Source organism: Colobus angolensis, unplaced genomic scaffold (genome assembly GCF_000951035.1).
Source record: "Colobus angolensis palliatus isolate OR3802 unplaced genomic scaffold, Cang.pa_1.0 Scaffold8, whole genome shotgun sequence".
NCBI classification, from domain to species: Eukaryota; Metazoa; Chordata; class Mammalia; order Primates; family Cercopithecidae; genus Colobus; species Colobus angolensis.
Window position 1 is genome coordinate 9,252,059 of NW_012121820.1, and position 20,318 is coordinate 9,272,376.

The 20,318-nt window shown below is 49.2% G+C and overlaps 1 protein-coding gene across 6 annotated transcripts in view; it reads right to left on the minus strand.

The window, feature by feature from the left end:
- Positions 1–3,364: 3,364 nt before the first annotated feature.
- Positions 3,365–20,318, minus strand: part of HNF4A (hepatocyte nuclear factor 4, alpha) — a 75,144-nt gene continuing 58,190 nt past the window's right edge. For 4 of the 6 annotated variants that reach the window (XM_011929003.1, XM_011929000.1, XM_011928999.1 and 1 more), the window contains 7 exons: positions 19,940–20,046; positions 19,078–19,233; positions 15,239–15,326; positions 13,547–13,702; positions 9,334–9,570; positions 4,840–4,992; positions 3,496–3,802 (listed from right to left, as the gene is read on the minus strand). In XM_011929003.1, the coding sequence (XP_011784393.1) occupies positions 3,660–3,802; positions 4,840–4,992; positions 9,334–9,570; positions 13,547–13,702; positions 15,239–15,326; positions 19,078–19,233; positions 19,940–20,046 (1,040 nt within the window). In that variant the 3' untranslated portion in view covers positions 3,496–3,659. Of the gene's footprint in view, positions 3,803–4,839; positions 4,993–9,333; positions 9,571–13,546; positions 13,703–15,238; positions 15,327–19,077; positions 19,234–19,939; positions 20,047–20,318 lie in introns of all 6 variants that reach the window. The other 2 variants (XM_011929004.1, XM_011929001.1) reach the window with 1 other exon arrangement.

The window sequence follows — 20,318 nt, forward strand, 5'->3', positions numbered from 1 at the left end:
TTTGTAGAGATGGGGTCTCCTTATATTGCTCTGGCTGGGCTCGAACTCCTGAGGCTCAAGTGATCCTCCTGCCTCAGCCTCCCAAAGTGCTGGGACTACAGATATGAGCCACTGTGCACAGCCTTGTTCTAGAAAAAAGCAAAAAACAAAACAAAACAAAAAACCACTTGCTTTTATGGAATGTCCCCACAGCTACTCATCTCCCATCACTGGCAGATTGAGGTGACCTAGAAAAGGGCTCTGTCTTGGACCTTGGTGGAGGATGACAGACCCTTGGACCCTCTTGCCATTCTTCCAGATCTTTCTATTACACTCTCCCTCATCACTCCCCTCTTCAAGAGGGGGGATCAACTTTCACTCTCTCCATATGCTAAGTACTTGGAATCAAGAGACCACGGTTAGATGTCCACCTCTGCCTCCCAAGAGAAATCACTTCCCCAAGTCTCAGTCTCCTCATCTGGAAAGTGGGAGTAATCATGTCTAACTGCTTACCTCGTGATGTGAAGACTCAGAAATTATAATGGATACAAAAACATTCTGCACATCACAAAGAACTATAAAACTATTCTCATTCTTCCTTAAAAAAATTTTTCTTTAGCCCCCAAGCAGAACCAGAAGATTCAGTCTTATTTCTGACACCTGAAAGAAAATATACTCATCCGAGGACTTAGAAAACATATGCGCCATTTATTTTGTTTTATAAACTTTTGTTAAAACACACAAGAGTACGAAATGTTTTTTGTTTCCTTGCCCCATCAGGCGGCAGTGATGGGGGCTCAGGGGTCAGCGCAGGACCTAATGACATTCACACCCACAGAAAGATGTGGGTCGTTCTGATGGGACCCAGCCCACTTTGGTAATTGCTTGATGTAAATTTCACAATTCATCTTAATCAGGGCAGATCACAGAAAAATTTGGCAAATGTAATTGGCTTGGTAATGACAAACAATAGAAGAGCGTTCATTTCCGACCCTCTCCTCTCCTCTGTCCGCTCTCAGGAGAGCCATGCGGATTTCAGAAGCTGCTGAGAGCTGCCTGAAGATCAGGGTGTCTTGGTGGGGGAATGGTTGTGCCCAAGCTTGTCCCCCCAGCAACCCTCTGTTAGTCCATCAGATTTTATGTTTTAGGACCACAACTCAAGTGGCCAAAAAAAAAACCAAAAAGAAAGAGAGAGATTTTCTAATATGTCAGCTTAGAGTCAAAAAAGTAAACTTTGTTTTGTGTTTCTCACATTACAATAAAGTTATTAAAGTGGAATGGATTTCTTCTCCAGAAAGGGGTAGATTCCCAGCAGAGAACTGACCCCCTGCTCCAAAAGATTGTTCCCATGAAGGGCCACTGTTGCCCTCTGCACGCCATGGGACATTCTTATCTCAACCTTGCTCCCATGACAGAGGCCTGAGGAACGCTGGAGGGAGGAGGTGGAGGAACAGAGTGGGAATGGCCACAATGCCCGGAAATGGTTCCAGCCTCCCTGACTTACCGCAGACCAGGCTGAGCTGTCTGGAGGGGATTTCAGGGGCACTTGAATGAGGTGGTGGAGGAAGGCTTGGGAGCTTTGAGCAGGATGCAGTCTCTCCTGGGACTGGGGGTTTGGCTGGGACTGCCATAGGGATGTGGTGATTCCTCTCTGACACATCACCCCAATACTTCTCCGTGCCTTTTTTTCATAAAAAACAATCACTAATGGTGGGATTTCTGGGCATTGGGGCACTGCCTCCATCCACTCAGAGGGGTCAGTGTTGAGTGAGGGGCAGGAGTCGGTCCAACAGTTTCCCTCCTACCTAATCACACCTCCAGCCCCAGGACACATCCCTTTTGTTCACACTGGTCAGTGGCATTTTCCAGAATGTCCCTAAAGCCACCAAGATTCCACATGGATGACGTGCTGGACGCTCCATCCTAGGGTCCAATGTTTCCAGAATACACCTGGAGTGACAATCTCCAGAATAAGCCTCAAACCCAGGCCTGCTTAGCCCTCCCGTGCCCCTACACTGCGCACACTGTCCCACCCCCTTGCCAACAGGCCAGATGAGCCTGACTCCCAGGAAACAGACCCCTGCCACCCCTCCCCTAGACTTGGGGAGTGAAGACAGAAAAGCTCTCAAGAGTTATGAATTCTCCTAAATATTTATCAGCAAACAGGATACTCGACCCTAAGTGAATTTTAGTGCAGCTTCAGGCCAATCTTGGTCCTGGGAGTGGGCAGAGTTCCCAGAGGAACGAGTCCGGTTTCCGAGGCTGGAGAAGGGAGCCAGAAGCCCCTCAACTTGATCACAGTGAGAACAAAGGGAGCCTTTGGAGAAGTTATTCAGCCACTCTCGTTAAGAGCTCCTGTTCTGATCCAGGGAGACCTGGGTTCAAGTCCTGACTCAGCCACTTCCTAGTTGTGTGAGTTTCAGAAAAAAAAATCACTTCACCTCTTAGAACGCAATTTCATCTTCTGTAACAATCTCTAGGTTAGGAGGAGCGGGTGAGTGTGGGGAGGGAGGAGGAAAATAAAAAAACAAAAACAATCTCTAGGTTAATAGGGAGGAAGGGAGGATTAAATGAGATGATGCATGTCAGATGCCTTAAGACAGTGCCTGGGAGTAAGGAAGAGCTTGAGACAGGCCCTGGGAGATCATTCCTCCTGGATGTCACTCTGATGTGAGAGTTTACCCATCTTGTCCTCCCAGCCCCAAGCCTCATTACTCTCACCCACATTACATCATCCACCCCACCTGACCTCCCAGCTCCCAGCCTCCCGTCCTCTACAGAACTGCTGTGTTCATTTTCTGGAAGCCCAGCTCCCTGCATACCCCCTGCCGCTGATCAGGACCTCAGCCTTGTATTCCAGACCCTATGCTCTCCAGCATCATCCGTCTCCCAAACCATTCTTCCTCAATTCTTGCTAGATTCTTCCTACCACGAGGCCTTGACTCAGGCTGTTCTTTGGAATGTCCCGTCTCACCTGCTTTACCAGCCAGACTTCTACCCCTTCTCTAAGGCCTAGTGGATGGTCTGCCTCCTTCTGATGCTTTTCCTCTCCACTCCAAGTTCCTGTTGCAGTTGCCAACCTGGGCTTGTTTTCTTGGGTTGAAGGTCTGCAGAGATCCTCACCCCAAATACCCACCCAAGTCCCTGAAGAAGGAGGGTGCAGTGGGGCTGGAGGAGAAAGGCGTCTTCCCTCACCACAGCCTTCTAGACCCTGCCTGGCCCCAGTCAGTGCTTACAACATGCTCCCAGGATGACTGGGGGAATCATTTCCAAGGCCTCCTTGGCCTCTGGAGAGGTGGTGTTGGAGAAGACGGGATGGCTGAGCAAGGCGACAGCAGAGGGAAACAGGCGTTTGAGGTGGGGGCAGCAGCAGAAGGAGGAGCGAATGGATGAAGATGAAGGTGAAGGCAGTGGCTTCTACATGAGAAAAGTTGTCCAAGGCAGTAGAGGACTTTCCAGTGGGGTCTTCCCAAGTCAAAGTCTCGTTATCCAGAGCAGGGCGTCAAGGGTGGCAGTGGGATGTGGCCCTTAGGCCATGTTCTCTGGCCCTTTATCCTTCCCATTCCTGCTCTGGGACTGGTCCTGGCGTCACGTCTTCCTTTGCTGTGACCACGTGATCACCAGGCGTTCTCTGAGGGGGCTCGGGGGAGCCAGCGGAGCCCCCAAGCCCCAGCGGCTTGCTAGATAACTTCCTGCTTGGTGATAGTCGGCTGGGGGATGGCAGAGAGGGGCTTGACGATTGTGGCGACGGCTCCTGGCAGGAGCTTGTAGGGCTCAGACCCTGAGCCACCTGGCGGTGAGGGCTGTGGGGTCTCAGGGGTGGCTGGAAGGACAAACAGACAGATAGGGGCTGCTCAAAATTCCAGCCTTTGTGGGTGTAAATGAAGAGCCCTAGGAAAGTTCTCCCCCTGACCCCCGGCCCGCCCCGCCTTGACTTAATTTCTTCCTCTATAAAATGAGAGAATTAATTAAACCAGATAATCCCTAAGGTCTTTTATGACTCAACCTTCTGTGAGTCCCAGATCATAAAGCCTAAGTTTTATGAGGTCTGGAAGGTCTCACCACCCATCTCCTCCATCATTTATTTGATATGCAGACTGAATTGCTTCTCTGAAACCAAGGCCCAGGCTTGGCTGTCACCAACGGCAATGGGATGGGTGACAGGGATATTCTTTCCTGGGAGAAGGAGCCAGCAGTTGATGAGACTCAGGGCCAACTGGCTCAAAAAATACCATTTCTTGGATATTTAGGAGATGAGTAATAGAAACTGGCCTCACTCTCATGGCAGGTTTGGAGAGCAAATTTGGCCCAATTGGCAAACTTTGTTCAATGGACAACTTTCTCCAAGAACAATGTCAGTAAAATATCATCTCATCTCAGTGGATCACTTCATCCCATTGATAATCTTATTCTTTGAGGAGCCTTGCCCAATGACAAGTTTACACTTTGGAGGTTTTCAGAGGATGGTCTAGCCCAGCAGACATCCTGACCCAATGGATAGTCTCATCTAATTGTCTAATGGATAGCCTTACCCAATTGAGCAGCCTTACGTCAATGACCACTTTTACCTAATGGACAATGTCAACTAATGGGATTCTCATCCAAGAACATCTTCACCCAATAGATTACCTCGTCCAGTGGATTGCCTCATCCCAACAATGGCTTCATTCAGTAAAGGCTGTCAGTCACCTTACTGAATAAACAGCCTCAACAAATGGACAACCTTGCCCTTTATTCCCTACCCTGGAACCCAGAAAACTGTTGCATCCTGGTTCTACCTTCTAGACTCCACCTTCTCCTGCTTCCTCTCTTAAGCCCCATCCTCACCCTTTGCAAGGTAGAGTCCCAGAGGTTGCCCACCTGCCTGCCCCCTGGGTCGGGGCCACTCACACATCTGTCCATTGCTGAGGTGAGTGGGCATTGTGTTGGCAACGATGACATTGGTTCCCATGTGTTCCTGCATCAGGTGAGGGTGCAGGGGGTGGTGGGAATGGGGTGCATCGCTGGAGGACCCTGCAGGAAGAGAAGATTGATCAGGATGAAGAGTCTGGGATGCAGACCTCAGGCCTTGGGACGCCATCTTCCTCAGGTGTGATCAATCAACCTGCCCATCCAATACTGGCAGTGCCTGTTGGGTACCTCTTCCTGGGTTAGTAAACTAGGGTGTACCATTCCCATCTGTAGGCTTCATGAGGGTGTTAAGAAGACCCCAAAAGACCAAGAGAACAAAAGTGAGTTGAAAGAAACAAGGTGCCTATAAGGAAGCTCTGAGATCAAGTAAATGTTCTAATGAGTAGTGTATTGGATGTAATCAATGGCTTTCAAAGCTCCTTGGCGTGCAAGTCCTTCAACCATTTGGTCCTGCCTCACCTTCCAGCCTCATCCCCCACATCTCTGCTGCAGCCAACTGACCTACTTATAGCATCTATGTGTGCCCTGTGTTTTCCTATCTCTATGCTTCTGCTCACATTGTTGCTTCCCTCAGAGATGTTTTTTCCACCCCAAACCCACTCCATGTCCATAAGCCCAAATCCCAGCTCATACATTTCATCTCTTTAGAAGCCTCTCCTGATTCTCCTCATTCTCCTTCCTTGGATTTCTCATAATTTATCTGTAACACAACTTTTAGGAACAACCACTTCTTCTGTCTATGAGCATTACAATTTCAGATGTATTTTTCTTCTTTGAGAGCCTAGCAGATTGCCTGAAACACAGTAACCGCTTCAAACATGTGTCAGGGAGTAAAAATACCACATGGGGTATGGTTTAATTATAGCCTATGGTGAGTAATATGACAATGATGGAATTTCAATGCTTGCAAGAGATCTCTACAGTACATTGATCTCAGTGACAAATAACGACTGTTGATAATTAACAATTATCATGTGCCAGGTACTGTTGTATAGCACTTTTCATGTTTTACATAATTTAATCCTTACAACAATCCTATAGAACGGATACTATTATTAGCCCATTCTACAGATGAGACAACTAAGCCCAGAGCTCTTAACTATTTGGCAACAGACCACAGGCTCCTGATCCTGATCTCAGTGATGCCTGATTCATAATAACCCCTTGTTCACAGGGCCAAAGTGAGAACGAAATGAGCCATCACACAACAGTGGTTCCCAACTGGGGATGATTTTGGCCCATCAGGAGACATTTGACTATATCCGAAGACATTTTGGTTGTCACCACTGGAGAAGTGCAACTGGCACCTTATGGGTACAGGACAGAGATGCAGCCAAACAACGCACAGGACAGCCCCGCACAACAAAGAATCGTCCAGTTCCAAGTATCAATAGTACCAGTGTTGAGAAACCTTGCCCTCACTGAAGCACCTCCAAAATCTCGAATTCAACATCCCTACTTTGACTTCACCTCATGTCCTTCCAGCTCCCTTAATCTAGTACCATCACTGCAAAACTTCTTCAGCCCTACTGAGGCTGTCAATTCACCGACACTCTCTTTTCACTCTCACCCCATCCTTTTGTTGTTGTTGTTGAGACAGAGTCTTGCTCTGTCACACACGCTGGAGTGCAATGTCACAATCTCGGCTCATTGCAACCTCCATCTCCCGGGTTCAAGCGATTGTCCTGCCTCGGCCTCCCGAGTAGCTGGGATTACAGGTGCATGCCACCACGTCTGGCTAATGTTTTTTTGTATTTTTAGTAGAGATGGTGTTTTGCTGTGTTGGCCAGGTTGGTCTTGAGCTCCTAGCCTCAAGTGATCCACCCGCCTCGGCCTCCCAAAGTGCTAGGATTACAGGTGTGAGCCACTGCACCCAGCCTCCATCTTTATTTCTCTTTAAGTGCAGCCCAGACTCCATGACCTATCATTCTAATCACTCCCTTGCAGTCATCCTAACTCCTTCATACTCCCCTTCACAGTCAAACCAAAGGGTTATCTACTCTATCTCCACCTTCCCACTTGCTCTCCTTGGAGCACTCTCCAATCTGGTTTCCACTCTCCCAGCTCTCTGAAACTGCTTTCAACACAATTGCCAAGAGCCTCCAGCTGCCAATCCAATGGACTCTTTCCTCTCTCTTCCCCTCCTCCCTTCACCTCTCCATTCCTCCCTCCTTCTTTCTGTCTCTCTGCAGAGTATAACACCATTAAACACTCTGTCCTTCAAACACGCTCTTCTCTTGGATTCTGGAATTGCCCTGGTTTTCTCCTACCCCTCCAGCCAGTCTTCTTCCCTTCCCTCCATGGCTCCATCTTCCCCTGATTCCACAGAGCTGCCTTTAATCTTGTGCTTGAGCAGCAGACTCATACATTCAACTGCCTCCTTGGTAACTTGGATTTGTAATAGTCATCTCATGCTTAATGAAAGTCCACAATGAGGCTGGGCATGGTGGCTCACACCTGTAATCCCAGCACTTTGAGAGGCCAAGTCGGAAGGATTGCTTAAGACCAGGAGTTCAAGACCAGCCCGAGCAACATAGTGAGACGTCGTCTCTATAAAAAATAAAAATGAAAAATTAGCTGGGTATGGTGGCACACACCTGTAGTCCCAGCTACTCGAAAGGCTGGAGGATCTCTTGAGCCTGGAAGGTTGAGGCTGCAGTGAGCTATGATTGCGCCACTGCACTCCAGCCTGGGTGACAGAGAGAGATCTCATCTCAAAAAAAAAAAAAAAAAAAAAGGAAAAAGGAAAAAAAGAGAGTCCACAATGGATCTCTGAGGTCACCTCTCACGACCACCCCTAGACTCCAGCATCAAGTTGTTCATTCTGTCCTCCTCATCTCAGTAAACTACTCCATCATCATTTCTGCTCTTCAAAGCAAAAATTTAGACTCTGTCCTTGACTCTTCCTCTTCCTGTCACTCCCTACATCTGATCAGTCAGCAAATCCTGTGGGTGTGGGCTCTTCCTCCAAATAGACGATCAGGTTTATCTTCACTGCTCCATTTCCATGGTCCAAGCCTTCATCATCTGTCACATGATTGGAGACAGTGACATTCTCAGGAATCTCTGTAATTTACTTTGTACCCAACAGTCAGAGTGGTTTGTTTAAAGCATTAGTCTGGGCTGAGCATGGTGGCTCACACCTGTCATTCTAGCACTTTGGGAGACCGAGGTGGGCAATCACTTGAGGTCAGGAGTTTGAGACCATCTTGGCCGATAGGGTGAAACCCCATCTCTGCTAAAAACATAAAAAAATGAGCCGGGCGTGGTGGCGGGTGCCAGCTACTTGGGAGGCTGTGCAGAAGAATTGCTTGAACTTGGGAGGTGGAGGTTGCAGTGAGCCGAGATCCTGCAACTGCACTCCAGCCTGGATGACAGAGGGAAATTTTGTCTCAAAGAATAAAAATAATTAGTCTGGTTTTCACTCTCCTTACAATAGTTGCAATGAGAATAAAATCCAAATTTCTGACAAGGTTTATAAAGCCATAAGTTTATGATTTGGTTTCTGCCCAATCTCCATCTTCACCTCCTACATCTCCTCCATCTCACAACCTTGCCCTTCTTTCTCAAACACACAACTCTCTCCTCTCCGGGGCCCTTGAAATAGTTCCTTCTTCTTGGAATATTCCTCTCTTGTCTTTTTTTTTTTATTTTTTTTTTGATGGAGTCTTGCTCTGTCGCCCAGGCTGGAGTGCAGTGGCACGATCTCGGCTCACTGCAAACTCCACCTCCCAGGTTCACACCATTCTCCTGCCTCAGCCTCCCAAGTAGCTGGGACCACAGGCGTCCGCCACCATGCCCAGCTGATTTTTTGTATTTTTAGTAGAGACAGGGTTTCACCGTGTTAGCCAGGATGGTCTCGATCTCCTGACCTCATAATCTGCTCTCCTTGGCCTCCCAAAGTGCTGGGATTATAGGCGTGAGCCACTGCTCTCTTGTCTTTTAAGCCTGCATTTCCTTTCAGCCATTAGGGTCTTAGCACAAGAGTCACCATTTCAGAGAGGTCTCCTTTGGCCTTCCCTATCTAAAGAGGATTCCTTTTCAGTTAAACTCTATCATATTACCTGTTTATTTCAAAATCATAAAATGTGAGCCTTTATACACACATGCACGCACATACGGGCATATACACAGATATCCACGCATCCATACACACTCACACACACACAGCCTCCCGGAGGGCAAAGATCTTGTTCTTTACTGAATTGCCAGCACTTAGAACAGTGACTGGCATGTGCTAGACTCTCGGCGCCTAAACAAATAGACCATTGCCTTTGTTCCCATTTTTCTGGTGAGGAAACTGAGGCACAGACGGGTTAAGCAACTTGCCCAAAGCTGCACTGTGGGGAAGCCAAGGAGCTGAGGGGTGAGCTCAGGTCTGTGTGAGGCCGTCTCCTGGAGAGTCCCCCCTCCAACCCCGCCCCTCCTGGGCCTGGCACGGACCTCCCAGCAGCATCTCCTGCAGCAGGTTGTCGATCTTGGCCATGCCGAAGAGCTTGATGAACTGGATCTGCTCAATCATCTGCCAGGTGATGCTCTGCAGGGTAGGCAGCAGCAGCAGCAGCTCTCCAAAGCGGCCGCGCGAGTCATACTGGCGGTCGTTGATGTAGTCCTCCAAGCTCACTTGCACCTGGGAACGCAGCCGCTTGATCTTCCCTGGATCGCTCAGCCCTTTGGCATCTACAATGGAAGAAGGTGGGCAAGGGAGGGCAGTAGAGTCCAGCTGGAGCATCTGGGGAGTCAAGACCCAGATGTCCCCTGACTTGTGTCACACAAGGAGTCTTCAGCAGTGTGGGCACAAGGATTCAGGAACCTCAACAACCATGGTACGCCAGCATGAATTGTAATTTCCTAGACACAGGCAGAAAAAGATTTCTGCCACATTTCCTAAGGCACTAAACCAGAAGAGTGGGGAATAGGAGACGGAGGGCGGGACTTGAGGAATGTGTCCAATAAGCACCTAGCAACTGCCTCATCTTACACATGGGGAAACCCAGACACAGTGCAAGGATAGGGCTTGTCCTGGGTGGCACAGCCAGTTGTTGGCAGAGCCACGATGAGAACTTGGGGTTTTGGACCACAGTCAAGGTCCCCTCATCCAGACCTCAGCACTTGCTGCCTCTACTGTGTTAGAATAGGCTCCCCTTCCCTGGTTCCTGCTTCCTATCATCTTAGGGACTCAGGTTAGGTTTCACCTCCTCCAGGAAGTCTCCCTTCTACCCTCCTATGTCTGCATCCTGTGTCCTTCCTGTTTCCAAATCTCTGTGGCCCCTCCATCACTGCTAACCACACAGGATGTAATTGTTGTGCCATCCAAATGTGAGCTCTGCAGGGGCAGGCATATGTCTTATTTGCCATTTTTATTTTATCTTATTTTATTTTATTTTATTTTATTTTTTGGGACTGAGTCTCCCTCTGACTCCCAGGCTGGAGTGCAGTGGCGTGATCTCGGCTCATTGCAACCTCTGCCTCTCGGATTCAAGCGATTCTCCTGCCTCAGCCTCCCGAGTAGCTGGGATTACAGGCACATACCACACCCAGCTAATTTCCGTATTTTAGTGGAGACGGGGTTTCACCATGCTGGCCAGGCTGGTCTCAAACTTCTGACCTCAAGTAATCTGCCTGCCTCAGCCTCCCAAAATGTTGGGATTACAGGTGTGAGCCACTGCACCTGGCCTTTGCCATGTCAAACCCACCACCTAGCACCATGCATAGTCAATATTTATTGAATAGGGCTGGGCGTTATATTTATTTATAACTATATATAAATATTTTGTTAGATGGCTGGATGAATGAATGAAAAAAAATCAGTAAATAAATTCTAGATCCTTAGCCTAGAAGGGACTTAAGCGGTCATTCAATATTTAATCCCAACCTTTATGGAGGTAATGCATTTATTTCCTCTTTCATGGAGAAAGGAAGTGGCAGAAAGAACATTCACCCACATTTCTAGTGAGCTCTCTCCACTGAATCATGTTTGTTCATTTGTTCATTCAGTCCACAAATGTTTACTGAGCCCCTCCTGCATGCCAGGGGAGCTAGGTTCCCCACCCCTTCAAATTGCTGGAGGCTGCTGCCTCTGACTCAGCATCAGTGATCCTGCCCATTTTGCAGAACAATTCTGCCAGTCCAGCCTCATGCCGAGCACTACAGAGGATACACGCTGGGACAGGCTGTGGAGGGAACTAGAACTAGAAATCTCACCCTCTGGGAAGTGTGGGATAGCACGTGGTAGGTAAGAATGTGGGCTTGAGAGAGAGAGAAATCGGGATTGACAGGTGGTCTGAAGTTCAAATCCAAGCTCTGCCATTTTCTGGTTGCGTGACCTTGGGCAAGTTAATCATGCCTCAGTTTCCTTATCTGTAAAATGGAGATAATAATTCCTACTTCACAGGTACCATGTTGGTAAGTAAGATAATCCACATAAAGTGTTTTAAAACAGCTCTTTAGTGAGCATTTAATACATGGGGCTCATCTTCCTCCTCATCACTATATATATATTTTTGTTTTGTTTTGTTTTGTTTTTTGAAATGAAATTTTGCTCTTGTTGCTCAGGCTGGAGTGCAATGGCATGATCTTGGCTCCCACTGCAACCTCCGCCTTCCGGGTTCAAGCGATTCTCCTGCCTTGAAATCACACAGCTAATTTTTGTATTTTTAGTAGAGACGGGGTTTCACCATGTTGGCCAGGCTGGTCTTGAACTCCTGACCTTGAGTAATCTGCCTGCCTCAGTCTCCCAAAGTGCTGGGATTACAGGCATGAGCCACTGCACACGGCCTCTTCATTACTATTATTACTAGAGGTAATCTATCTGCAGTGTGAAGGACAGTGCTGGGCACACAGTAGGTCCCCTCTAACATGTAAGCAGGGAAGGCAAGCAAGCCTCCGGGGTTCAGGCATCTTTGACACTAGGAAACAAAAGCAGGTTTTGTACAAAGACTGACTACAAAGGCATTCTGTATAAACGCAGGTGCGAAAGTCAGTGGACAGAATGGGGAGAGGAGAGCCAAGAGCCACAGGAGGGGTAGTAATGCTTTATCTTCATCCTGCAATGTGAAGGGTTGGGAGATACTATCTACAGTTGATAGAACAAGAAAAGAAAGATAAAAGCACATAACGTGCAACAGCGACACAAAAATAGCAATAAAAATATATTGGGAAAAATGAGGGAGAAAAGATGGGAATGGTAATGGAGAAAAGCAAAATCCTCTGCTATCCTAGGAGGAACGTTATGATCCAAAATGAATACATCAACAAATGTAAGGCTTAGTCTTTCATTTAGAATTGTTGAGGAAACTGCCAGAAGAAACAATTAAAAGAATCAGACATGTTTCTCTTGGGAAGTAGACTTAGAGCTGGAAAAGTAGGATGGGGAGAAGTATTTGCATTTTAAGTATGTGTAGATTTATTTATTTACTTATTTTTTTTTTTTTTTCAGATGAGGTCTTGCTTTGTCACCCAGACTGGAGTGCAGTGGTGCAATCATAGCGCACAGCAGCCTCGACCTCCTGGGCTCAAGAGATCCACCCACCTTGGCCTCCCGAGTAGCTGGGACTGCAGGTGCTCACTACCATCCCTGGCTAATTTTTTTTTAGTTTCTATAGAGACGAGGTCTTGTTACGTTGGCCAGGTTGGTCTCGAACTCCTGGCCTGAAGTGATCCTCCTGCCTCTGCCTCCCAAAGTGCTGGGATTACAAGTGTGAGCCACCACATCAGGTTCTAGATATTATTTTGATAAAAATTTTTTAAGGAAAAGAAGCAAATATGAAACAAAAGAGGAAGATGGGAAGTAAGGAGAAAGAAGGATGGAGGGAAGAAGTAAAAGAAGGGAAAGCCCAGGCCTTTGGAGTCAGGGTGCCCTGTCGAGTCATATCCTCCCTTTGTTTCTTTTTTTTTTTTGAGACGGAGTCTCGCTCTGTCGCCCAGGCTGAAGTGCAGTGGCATGATCTCGGCTCGCTGCAAGCTCCGCCTCCCGGGTTTATGCCATTCTCCTGCCTCAGCCTCCCGAGTAGCTGGGACTACAGGCGCCCGCCATCTCGCCCGGCTAGTTTTTTTTTTTTTTTTTTGTATTTTTTAATAGAGACGGGGTTTCACCGTGTAGGCCAGGATGGTCTCGATCTCCTGACCTCGTGATCCACCCGTCTCGGCCTCCCAAAGTGCTGGGATTACAGGCTTGAGCCACCGCGCCCGGCTGTGTTTCTTTGAGATGGTGTCTCACTCTGTTGCCCAGGCTGGAATGCAGTGGTACGATCTTGGCTCACTGCAACCTCCGCCTCCCAAGTTCAAGTGATTCTCCTGCCTCAGTCTCCCAAGTAGCTGGGATTACAGGCATGCACCACCACGCCTGGCTAATTTTTGTATTTTTAGTAGAGATGGGGTTTTGCCATGTTAGCCAGGCTCGTCTTGAACCCCTGACCTCGTGTGATCCGCCCGCCTCAGCCTCCCAAAGTGCTGGGATTACAGGTGTGAGCCACCGCACCTGGCCATATCCTCCCTTCAAATCTTGACTTGCCTCATCTGTTAAATGAAAACGGCCTCTCCTAGCTGTCGTTAACATGAGATGAGGTTGTGAACTCTGTACATAACCCAACAGGAGAAGTCTGGCAGAGTGTTCTGGAGAGAGAGTCAGGGATGGCTTACGAGGTGTGCACTGTACCTGGGTCAAAGAAGATGATGGCTTTGAGGTAGGCATACTCATTGTCATCGATCTGCAGCTCCTGGAAGGGCAGTACCAGCTCGTCAAGGATGCGCATGGACACCCGGCTCATCTCTGCCAGCTCCGGGCAGTGCCGAGGGACAATGTAGTCATTGCCTGGAAGGGTTGGGAGGGAGGGAGGATGGGAAGTCACCTTGGGTTGACCCCTCTCCTCTAGTTTTGGCTTTTAAGTTGGCAAGATAGTTGGTGCCTGTGGGAGAAGGACCTGCAGGGATGATGACTCCTATTTCACAGGTAAAGAAGCTGAGGCCCAGATTCAGAAGATGAGCTGCTTCCAGTAATCCGGCTGAGCTTGGAACTTGACTTTCTAGGACCCCTTTCACATGACCCAAGCTCCACTTACCAATGTGACTCACAAGATCGATGCCATTCAAAGGCCACCTGGTAGGCACCAAAGCATCAAAGTTAAAGGACCAGATTCTGGAACTGCACCACCCTGCTTAAATGGCTCTGCCCCTGACAGCCGGTTAGAGTTGGATAAGTTACTTAACCTCTCTGTGCCTCAGTTTTCTTATCTATAAGATGAGGATAAATAATCGAGCTTCCCTCATAGCATTGTTGTATTAAAATAGGTAGTGTTTGCAAAGCAGTGAGCACAGTCCCTGGCGCATAGTGTGTGCTGTACAAGCGTTTAAAATAATAAATATGCTGGCCGGGCACGGTGGCTCACTCCTGTAATCTCAGCACTTTGGGAGGCCGAGGCGGGTGGATCACAAGGTCAGGAGATCGAGACTATCCTGGCTAACATGGTGAAACCCCATCTCTACTAAAAATACAAAAACAAAAAAATATTTAGCCGGGCGTGGTGGCAGGCACCTATAGTCTCAGCGACTTGGGAGGCTGAGGCAGGAGAATGGTGTGAACCCGGGAGGCGGAGCTTGCAGTAAGCCGAGATCGCGCCACTGCACTCCAGATGGGCGACTGAGCAAAACTCTGTCTCAGAAAAAAAAAATAATAATAATAATAAATATGCCATGAAGGCACAGGTGATACGGCCTGGGCTTTGTGCCATTCCCAGCCACCTCTTGCTCCTACTCCAGAAAGAACATCAGAATGCACAGCTAGGCTGGGCACAGTGGCTCACACCTGTAACCCCAGCACTTTGGGAGACTGAGGCAGGTGGATCATTTGAGGCCAGAAGTTTGAGACCAGCCTGGTCAACATGGTGAAACCCTGTCTCTACTAAAAATACAAAAATTAGCTGGGTGTGGTGGTGCACGCCTGTGGTCCCAGCTACTCTGGAGGGTGATGCAGGAGAATTGCTTGAACCTGGCAGGCGGAGGCTGAAGGAAGCCGAGATTGCACCATTGCACTCCAGCCTGAGTGACAGAGCAAGACTCTAAAAAACAAACAAAAAAAAAGATGCACAGGTAATTCCAGGGATAATCCTGATTGTGCTCTGACTTTACTGCTGGGAATTTGATGCCTTACACCCACATTTCTTTGCATCTGAGTGGGGTACCCAGTTGAGAACTGAGTCCTGGAGCCCTCCAATGCAAGCCTGAGGACAGGGCCACTCCTGACTAGTCTCCCTCGCCCTTGCATGCCACCATGTGAATCTCCTTGCCTGGGTGAGTGCCATGCTAGGTACGCCCTCCCTGGAGCCCGGGCCAGGGCAGGCAGCCTCCTCACCTAGGAGCAGCACGTCCTTGAACACCATGGATCGCTTGGTGGCTCCGAGCAGCAGGTGCTCGCCAGCATGGGCTCTGAGCAGGGCCACCTGAAAGAGAGAAGGAACAGTGTTTGCCATCTGTACCCTTGGGAAGGCTGCCTGTAGCCAACTCAGTGACGCTGGGCAAGTCAGCTTAATGCTCCCCTGTGCCTCTACCTGCCTGAACCGTGAAATGGGCATCATAAAACTACTGCCCATAAAACTAGAAACCTGGAAGGGATTCTGCAGAAAATTGGAAGGGGAAAGAACATGCGCTCAGAGCTGAGAGACCTCGCGCCGACTCTACCCTTGAACTGTTGTGTCCTTGGGCGAGAAGCTGCTTCGCGCTGGGCCTCTTCTGTGTGCCTGATAAAACTGTAAGAAACATTCTGTGTGCTTTTATTTTCTTTCTTTTTTGAGATTCTCAAAAAGGTCTATGATCCCAAAAAGTTCCAAAACCGTGGATCCCAAATTCCCACCCATGGACCAGCTATGGAGAATTATGAAGGGTGCTTTGTAAAAATACAGATTCTACTTTTTTTTTTTTTTTTTTTGAGACAGAGTCTCACTCTGTCACCCAGGCTGGAGTGCAGTGGCATGATCTCGGCTCACTGCAGCTTCCGCCTCCCAGGTTCAAGTGATTCTCGTGCCTCAGCCTCCAGAGTAGCTGAGATTACAGGCATGCACCACCATGCCTGGCTAATTTTACTTTTAGGAGAAACGGAGTTTCACCATATTGGCCAGGCTGATCTCGAACTCCTGACCTCAGGTGATCAGCCCAACTCGGCCTCCCAAAGTGCTGGGAGTACAGGCGTGAACCACTGTGCCTGGCCTGAAAATAAAGATTCTTAGGCCCTGAGATTCTGATCCTGATTCTGTATGTTGAGGGTGGGCCCAGGGATCTGTGTTTAATAAGCTCCACAGTTGACTCTGAAGTGCAATTCTGTTTGGGAAATCATTGCTGTGGCAGATCCCTCCAGGGACTGACATTGCAGGACTCCAGGATTCTGAGAGGGCATTACAAGAACTTGGAGGTGGATGCTGGGTCTCAGGGCTGGTTCTTCTCAAAGCAAAGGTATGAGCACTGGCCTCTGGCAGAGAATCACCTTGATGAAACCCTTCTCTGCAGGGCGTACAAGGCAAGACTTCGAAGACCAGAATCGTAGGTGGGCGCCCAGCAAGCTCACAGAAGGACATAGCCAGCCCACTGAGGGCCATCTGCTTTAGTGCTTGCCTGAGGACCAAAGGATGGCCTGAAACAAAACAGCATCAGGCTGGTAGCCTCAAGTATCTTATCTTCAAGACTGAGTTAGGGAGTTTGGAGGTTCTATAGCAAGCCAAACTAGAAGGTTAAAATGCCTTTGTTTGTTCATTCATTTGATTGTTCGTTCTTTCAGTTATCAAATCCTAAATGCCTACTACATGCCAGACACTTCTTAAGACAATGGAGGCACAGCGTTTAAAAATGAGAGACAAGGTGTCTAATCTCATCGAACTAACATTTTGTAGGCGAAAGTATGGAACAGATAGTAGAGAACAAATAAATACACAGCACAGTGGGTGATCACAACATAAAAGAAAGAGGAAGGAGAAAAGATGGGAGGAAGGGAAGAAGGGAGGGAGGGGAGTGGAAAGGATGGTGAGAGCAATGGGGCAAGAATGGCTACATTAGATGGGGAGGTCAGAGGAGGCCTCTAAGGAGGTGAAATTGTTGTTAGAGGAAAAAAGAGATTTGCCTGAAGGTATCTGGCACAAAATAAGCCTTCAATAAATATTTGAATGAAGGAAGGAAGGAAAGGGGAAATGAATGAATGAATGAATGAATGAATGAGCAAACATCTTGACTTCTTCTCTAGCTCTAGCTGCTCCTGGGCAGCCACTTGTCCTTGCCCCTTCTATTCCCCATGGATAGACTCTTGTGACAAAAACAGAAAAAGAGGAAACTGCCTGGGAGGGGAAATCCACTTTCCATGACCAGTATGGAGGGAGGCCGAGGATGCTAATTGCTGAGGGCCTCCTGTGCGCCAGGCACTGTGCAAGCCTTTCATCAGTCACCCCAGTGGCCTTCACACCGCAAAGCAGAAGAGCTGGATTTGAATCCCAGTTCTGTGGCTAACTTGCTCTGTGGCTCCAGGCAAATTGTTGTCTCTCTGTAAGCCCCAGTCTCTTTCTCCAGTTGTATCCAGGCCCAAGAAGCACACCAACTGGGAATCTAGTTTCTGGGGCAATGTCAACAGAATTGGAATGCCCTTTGGAGGACAATGCTCCCGATTTTCCCAGGGATGCCCCACCTGCATTGGGCAAGCTGGGCTCCTCATACACCAGGAATGGGGAGCTGGGAACCCTTCTGATCCCAGGTTCAACCCCCTGATATGGCAGCTGTTCTGGGGGGTGGGCCGGGAGGTCGGGGTGGTGTGTTAATGATTGTCCTCTGTTATTGGCCACCCATCATTGCTCTCTGAGAATGCTCTGAGCCCCAGCCAGGGAGGTTTGGGTGGGAAATCGAGGTTAACAATTGCTCAGGTTGGGGGTATCTTGTTGCCCTGCTAAGCCCCTGGGAAGGAACAGGAGGGATTAAACATTAATGTAGAGACTCCAGCAGAGGGGACTGGGGCCAGAGCACAAGGAGCAGGGGAGAGGGTAGGGGCAGATTGTCCAAGATCCTTGCCCTGTTGACTCTGCTAACGGAGGGAGGAACCATGGAAGAGGACCCTGGGTCCAGCCCCTGTATGAGACTGGGGACCAGCCAAACCAGCATTTTCACAATGTCCCTATATGCAGTATTAACAGGTGTTCCGGGAGAATCTTGGGGCCGAAGGAGTTTGGGAAGCCTTGGCCTCTGAGAAGTCGAAACTTCTCAGAAGTTTTCACAGACTCACATGCATTGTCAGTGTCTTATGCAAAGGTGTGAAACAGGTAAGTGAATGCACCAGAGTCTCCAAAGCTGGGGAGGTGGCCCAGCCCAGCTCCTCTTCCCTAGAGGGGGAACATCTCTTTGGAGGCCCAGGGGTGCTCTGGGCAGGAGCTTCACAGGTGGCATCTCCGAAATTCATCTGTTCTCAGACACACGCCGCCTTCCTTCAACCCTTTCTTCCCCCAGGGACATTTTAGCATTCCAAAAACAAAATGTACGGTGGGAAATACGATGCTGAGTTCAACTGTTTTGGTGGGAAAGAAGGAAGAAACTAACATTTAGGGAGACGAGCTCTGGTCCGGGCACTGCGCAGCTTGCTCCATCACCTGAGTTTCGCACTTTTCAGACAGTAATGTCCTCAGTCCTCCCAACCACACTCTAAAGTGGATATTATCATTTCCACTTTATAGATAAGAGAACACTGAGGCTCAGAGAAAGGAAGTCATTTGCCCAGGATTAGGCAGACAACCAGTATTAGAGCCAGAGCTTAAACCAAAATCTCCTGATCCCTGCCCCAGGGTCCCTGTCAACATCCCCCTGGGACAGCCACAGGTACGATGGTTAGGAGCTTGGACTTTGGAGCTTCTCTGCTAGGTTCTAATCCCAGCTGTGCTGGATAGTAGCTATGTGACCTTGAGCAGATTACTTAACCTCTCTGTGCTCCAATTTCCTCACCTATGAGATGGCAGTGATAATAGAACCTTAGTACCTACCTCATAGAGTTGTTGGAGGAGCTGAGTTAATATTTGTAAGGTGATTTAAAGTTTCAGACACATGTGTGCACTACATATTTTGTTAAATAAAATGAAATCAAGCCAGTCTGCATCTATATCCCAGGTGGGCCAGCAGCCCCCTGGCTGCCCTGCCCGGTGCCCACAACTGCCCACCATCCACGCCCATCCTCACCTGGTCGTCCAGGGGGAGCTCACAGAAAGCCGGGATGTACTTGGCCCACTCGACGAGAACCAGCAGCTGCTCCTTCATGGACTCACATACGTCTGCGATGCTGGCGATCTTCTTCGCCCGAATGTCGCCATTGATCCCGGAGACGGGGGAGGTGATCTTCAAGAGATACAGGGAAGAAAATGCTGGAGATGTCCGGGCCCTCCTGCACTCTCTGTCCCCTGCGCAGAGCCCCCTCCCTGGAATCAGATGTGATGAGGGGGCTGCATAGTGGGTGCCTTCCAGCTCTAAAGGAAGCTCAGGGTAAAAACGGAGGGAGGGAGGAAGCAGGGATGAGGGACAAGGGCTCCCTCTCGGCCTTCACCTGTTACCTGCCCCCTGCCTCCTCCTCTATCAGCTTTAGAGCGCCAAGGAGTCTCTCAGCCTTAGAGGAGAAGCAGGGAAAAAAATCATCATCCTTATGTGACAGTGAGGCAACCATGGCTCATAGAGGTGCTGTGACTTGCCCAAGGTCACTCAGCAAGGGATGGGCTGGGCCCCACGTTGCCACCTCTGTCCACTGAGCCACTGCTCTGTTCTCTCAGGGCCGAGCTGATTGCAGGCCCTCAGTGAAGGCGAAGACTCTGCTTGGCCTGTGGGATGTAGGCAGTAGGATGAATTAGAACGTGTCCCAGGGCATCAGGTTCGAGTTCTGCCCTTGCTGCTAACTGGGCCACGTGACACCGGACTCAGTATCCCCTCTGTAACATCTGAGGCCCCTCCCATCAGCTGCTCCAGGGCCTGGCTGGGGAGAATGGAGGTGGAGGAGGTGAGCTCCTCTGTAGTGTGGGGGACCCCTGGGTGAGTAGCAGGGTCACCCCAGTACCTGTCGGGACAGGACCTCTGCCTGCAGGAGCGCATTGATGGAGGGCAGGCTGCTGTCCTCATAGCTTGACCTTCGAGTGCTGATCCGGTCCCGCTCATTTTGGACGGCTGTGAGGAGGCAGAGAGAGGTGAGGAGGGAGAGCAGGGACGGAGTGAGGGGGTGGGAGTGTCTGTGACTGATGAGGAGTGGGAGCAGGAGGTGGGGGGCGTCCAGAGAACAGGCCCACATCAGCATGTGGATTGAGGGGAGATGGCCTCTAACTCAGCTGGTGGAAGAACTTTCCACATATCAGAACTGCCCCCCACATAATGGAGAAGCTATAGGAGTGATCCACCCATCATTAGGGGCGAGCAAGACAGTGACGACTCAGCTATGGGCT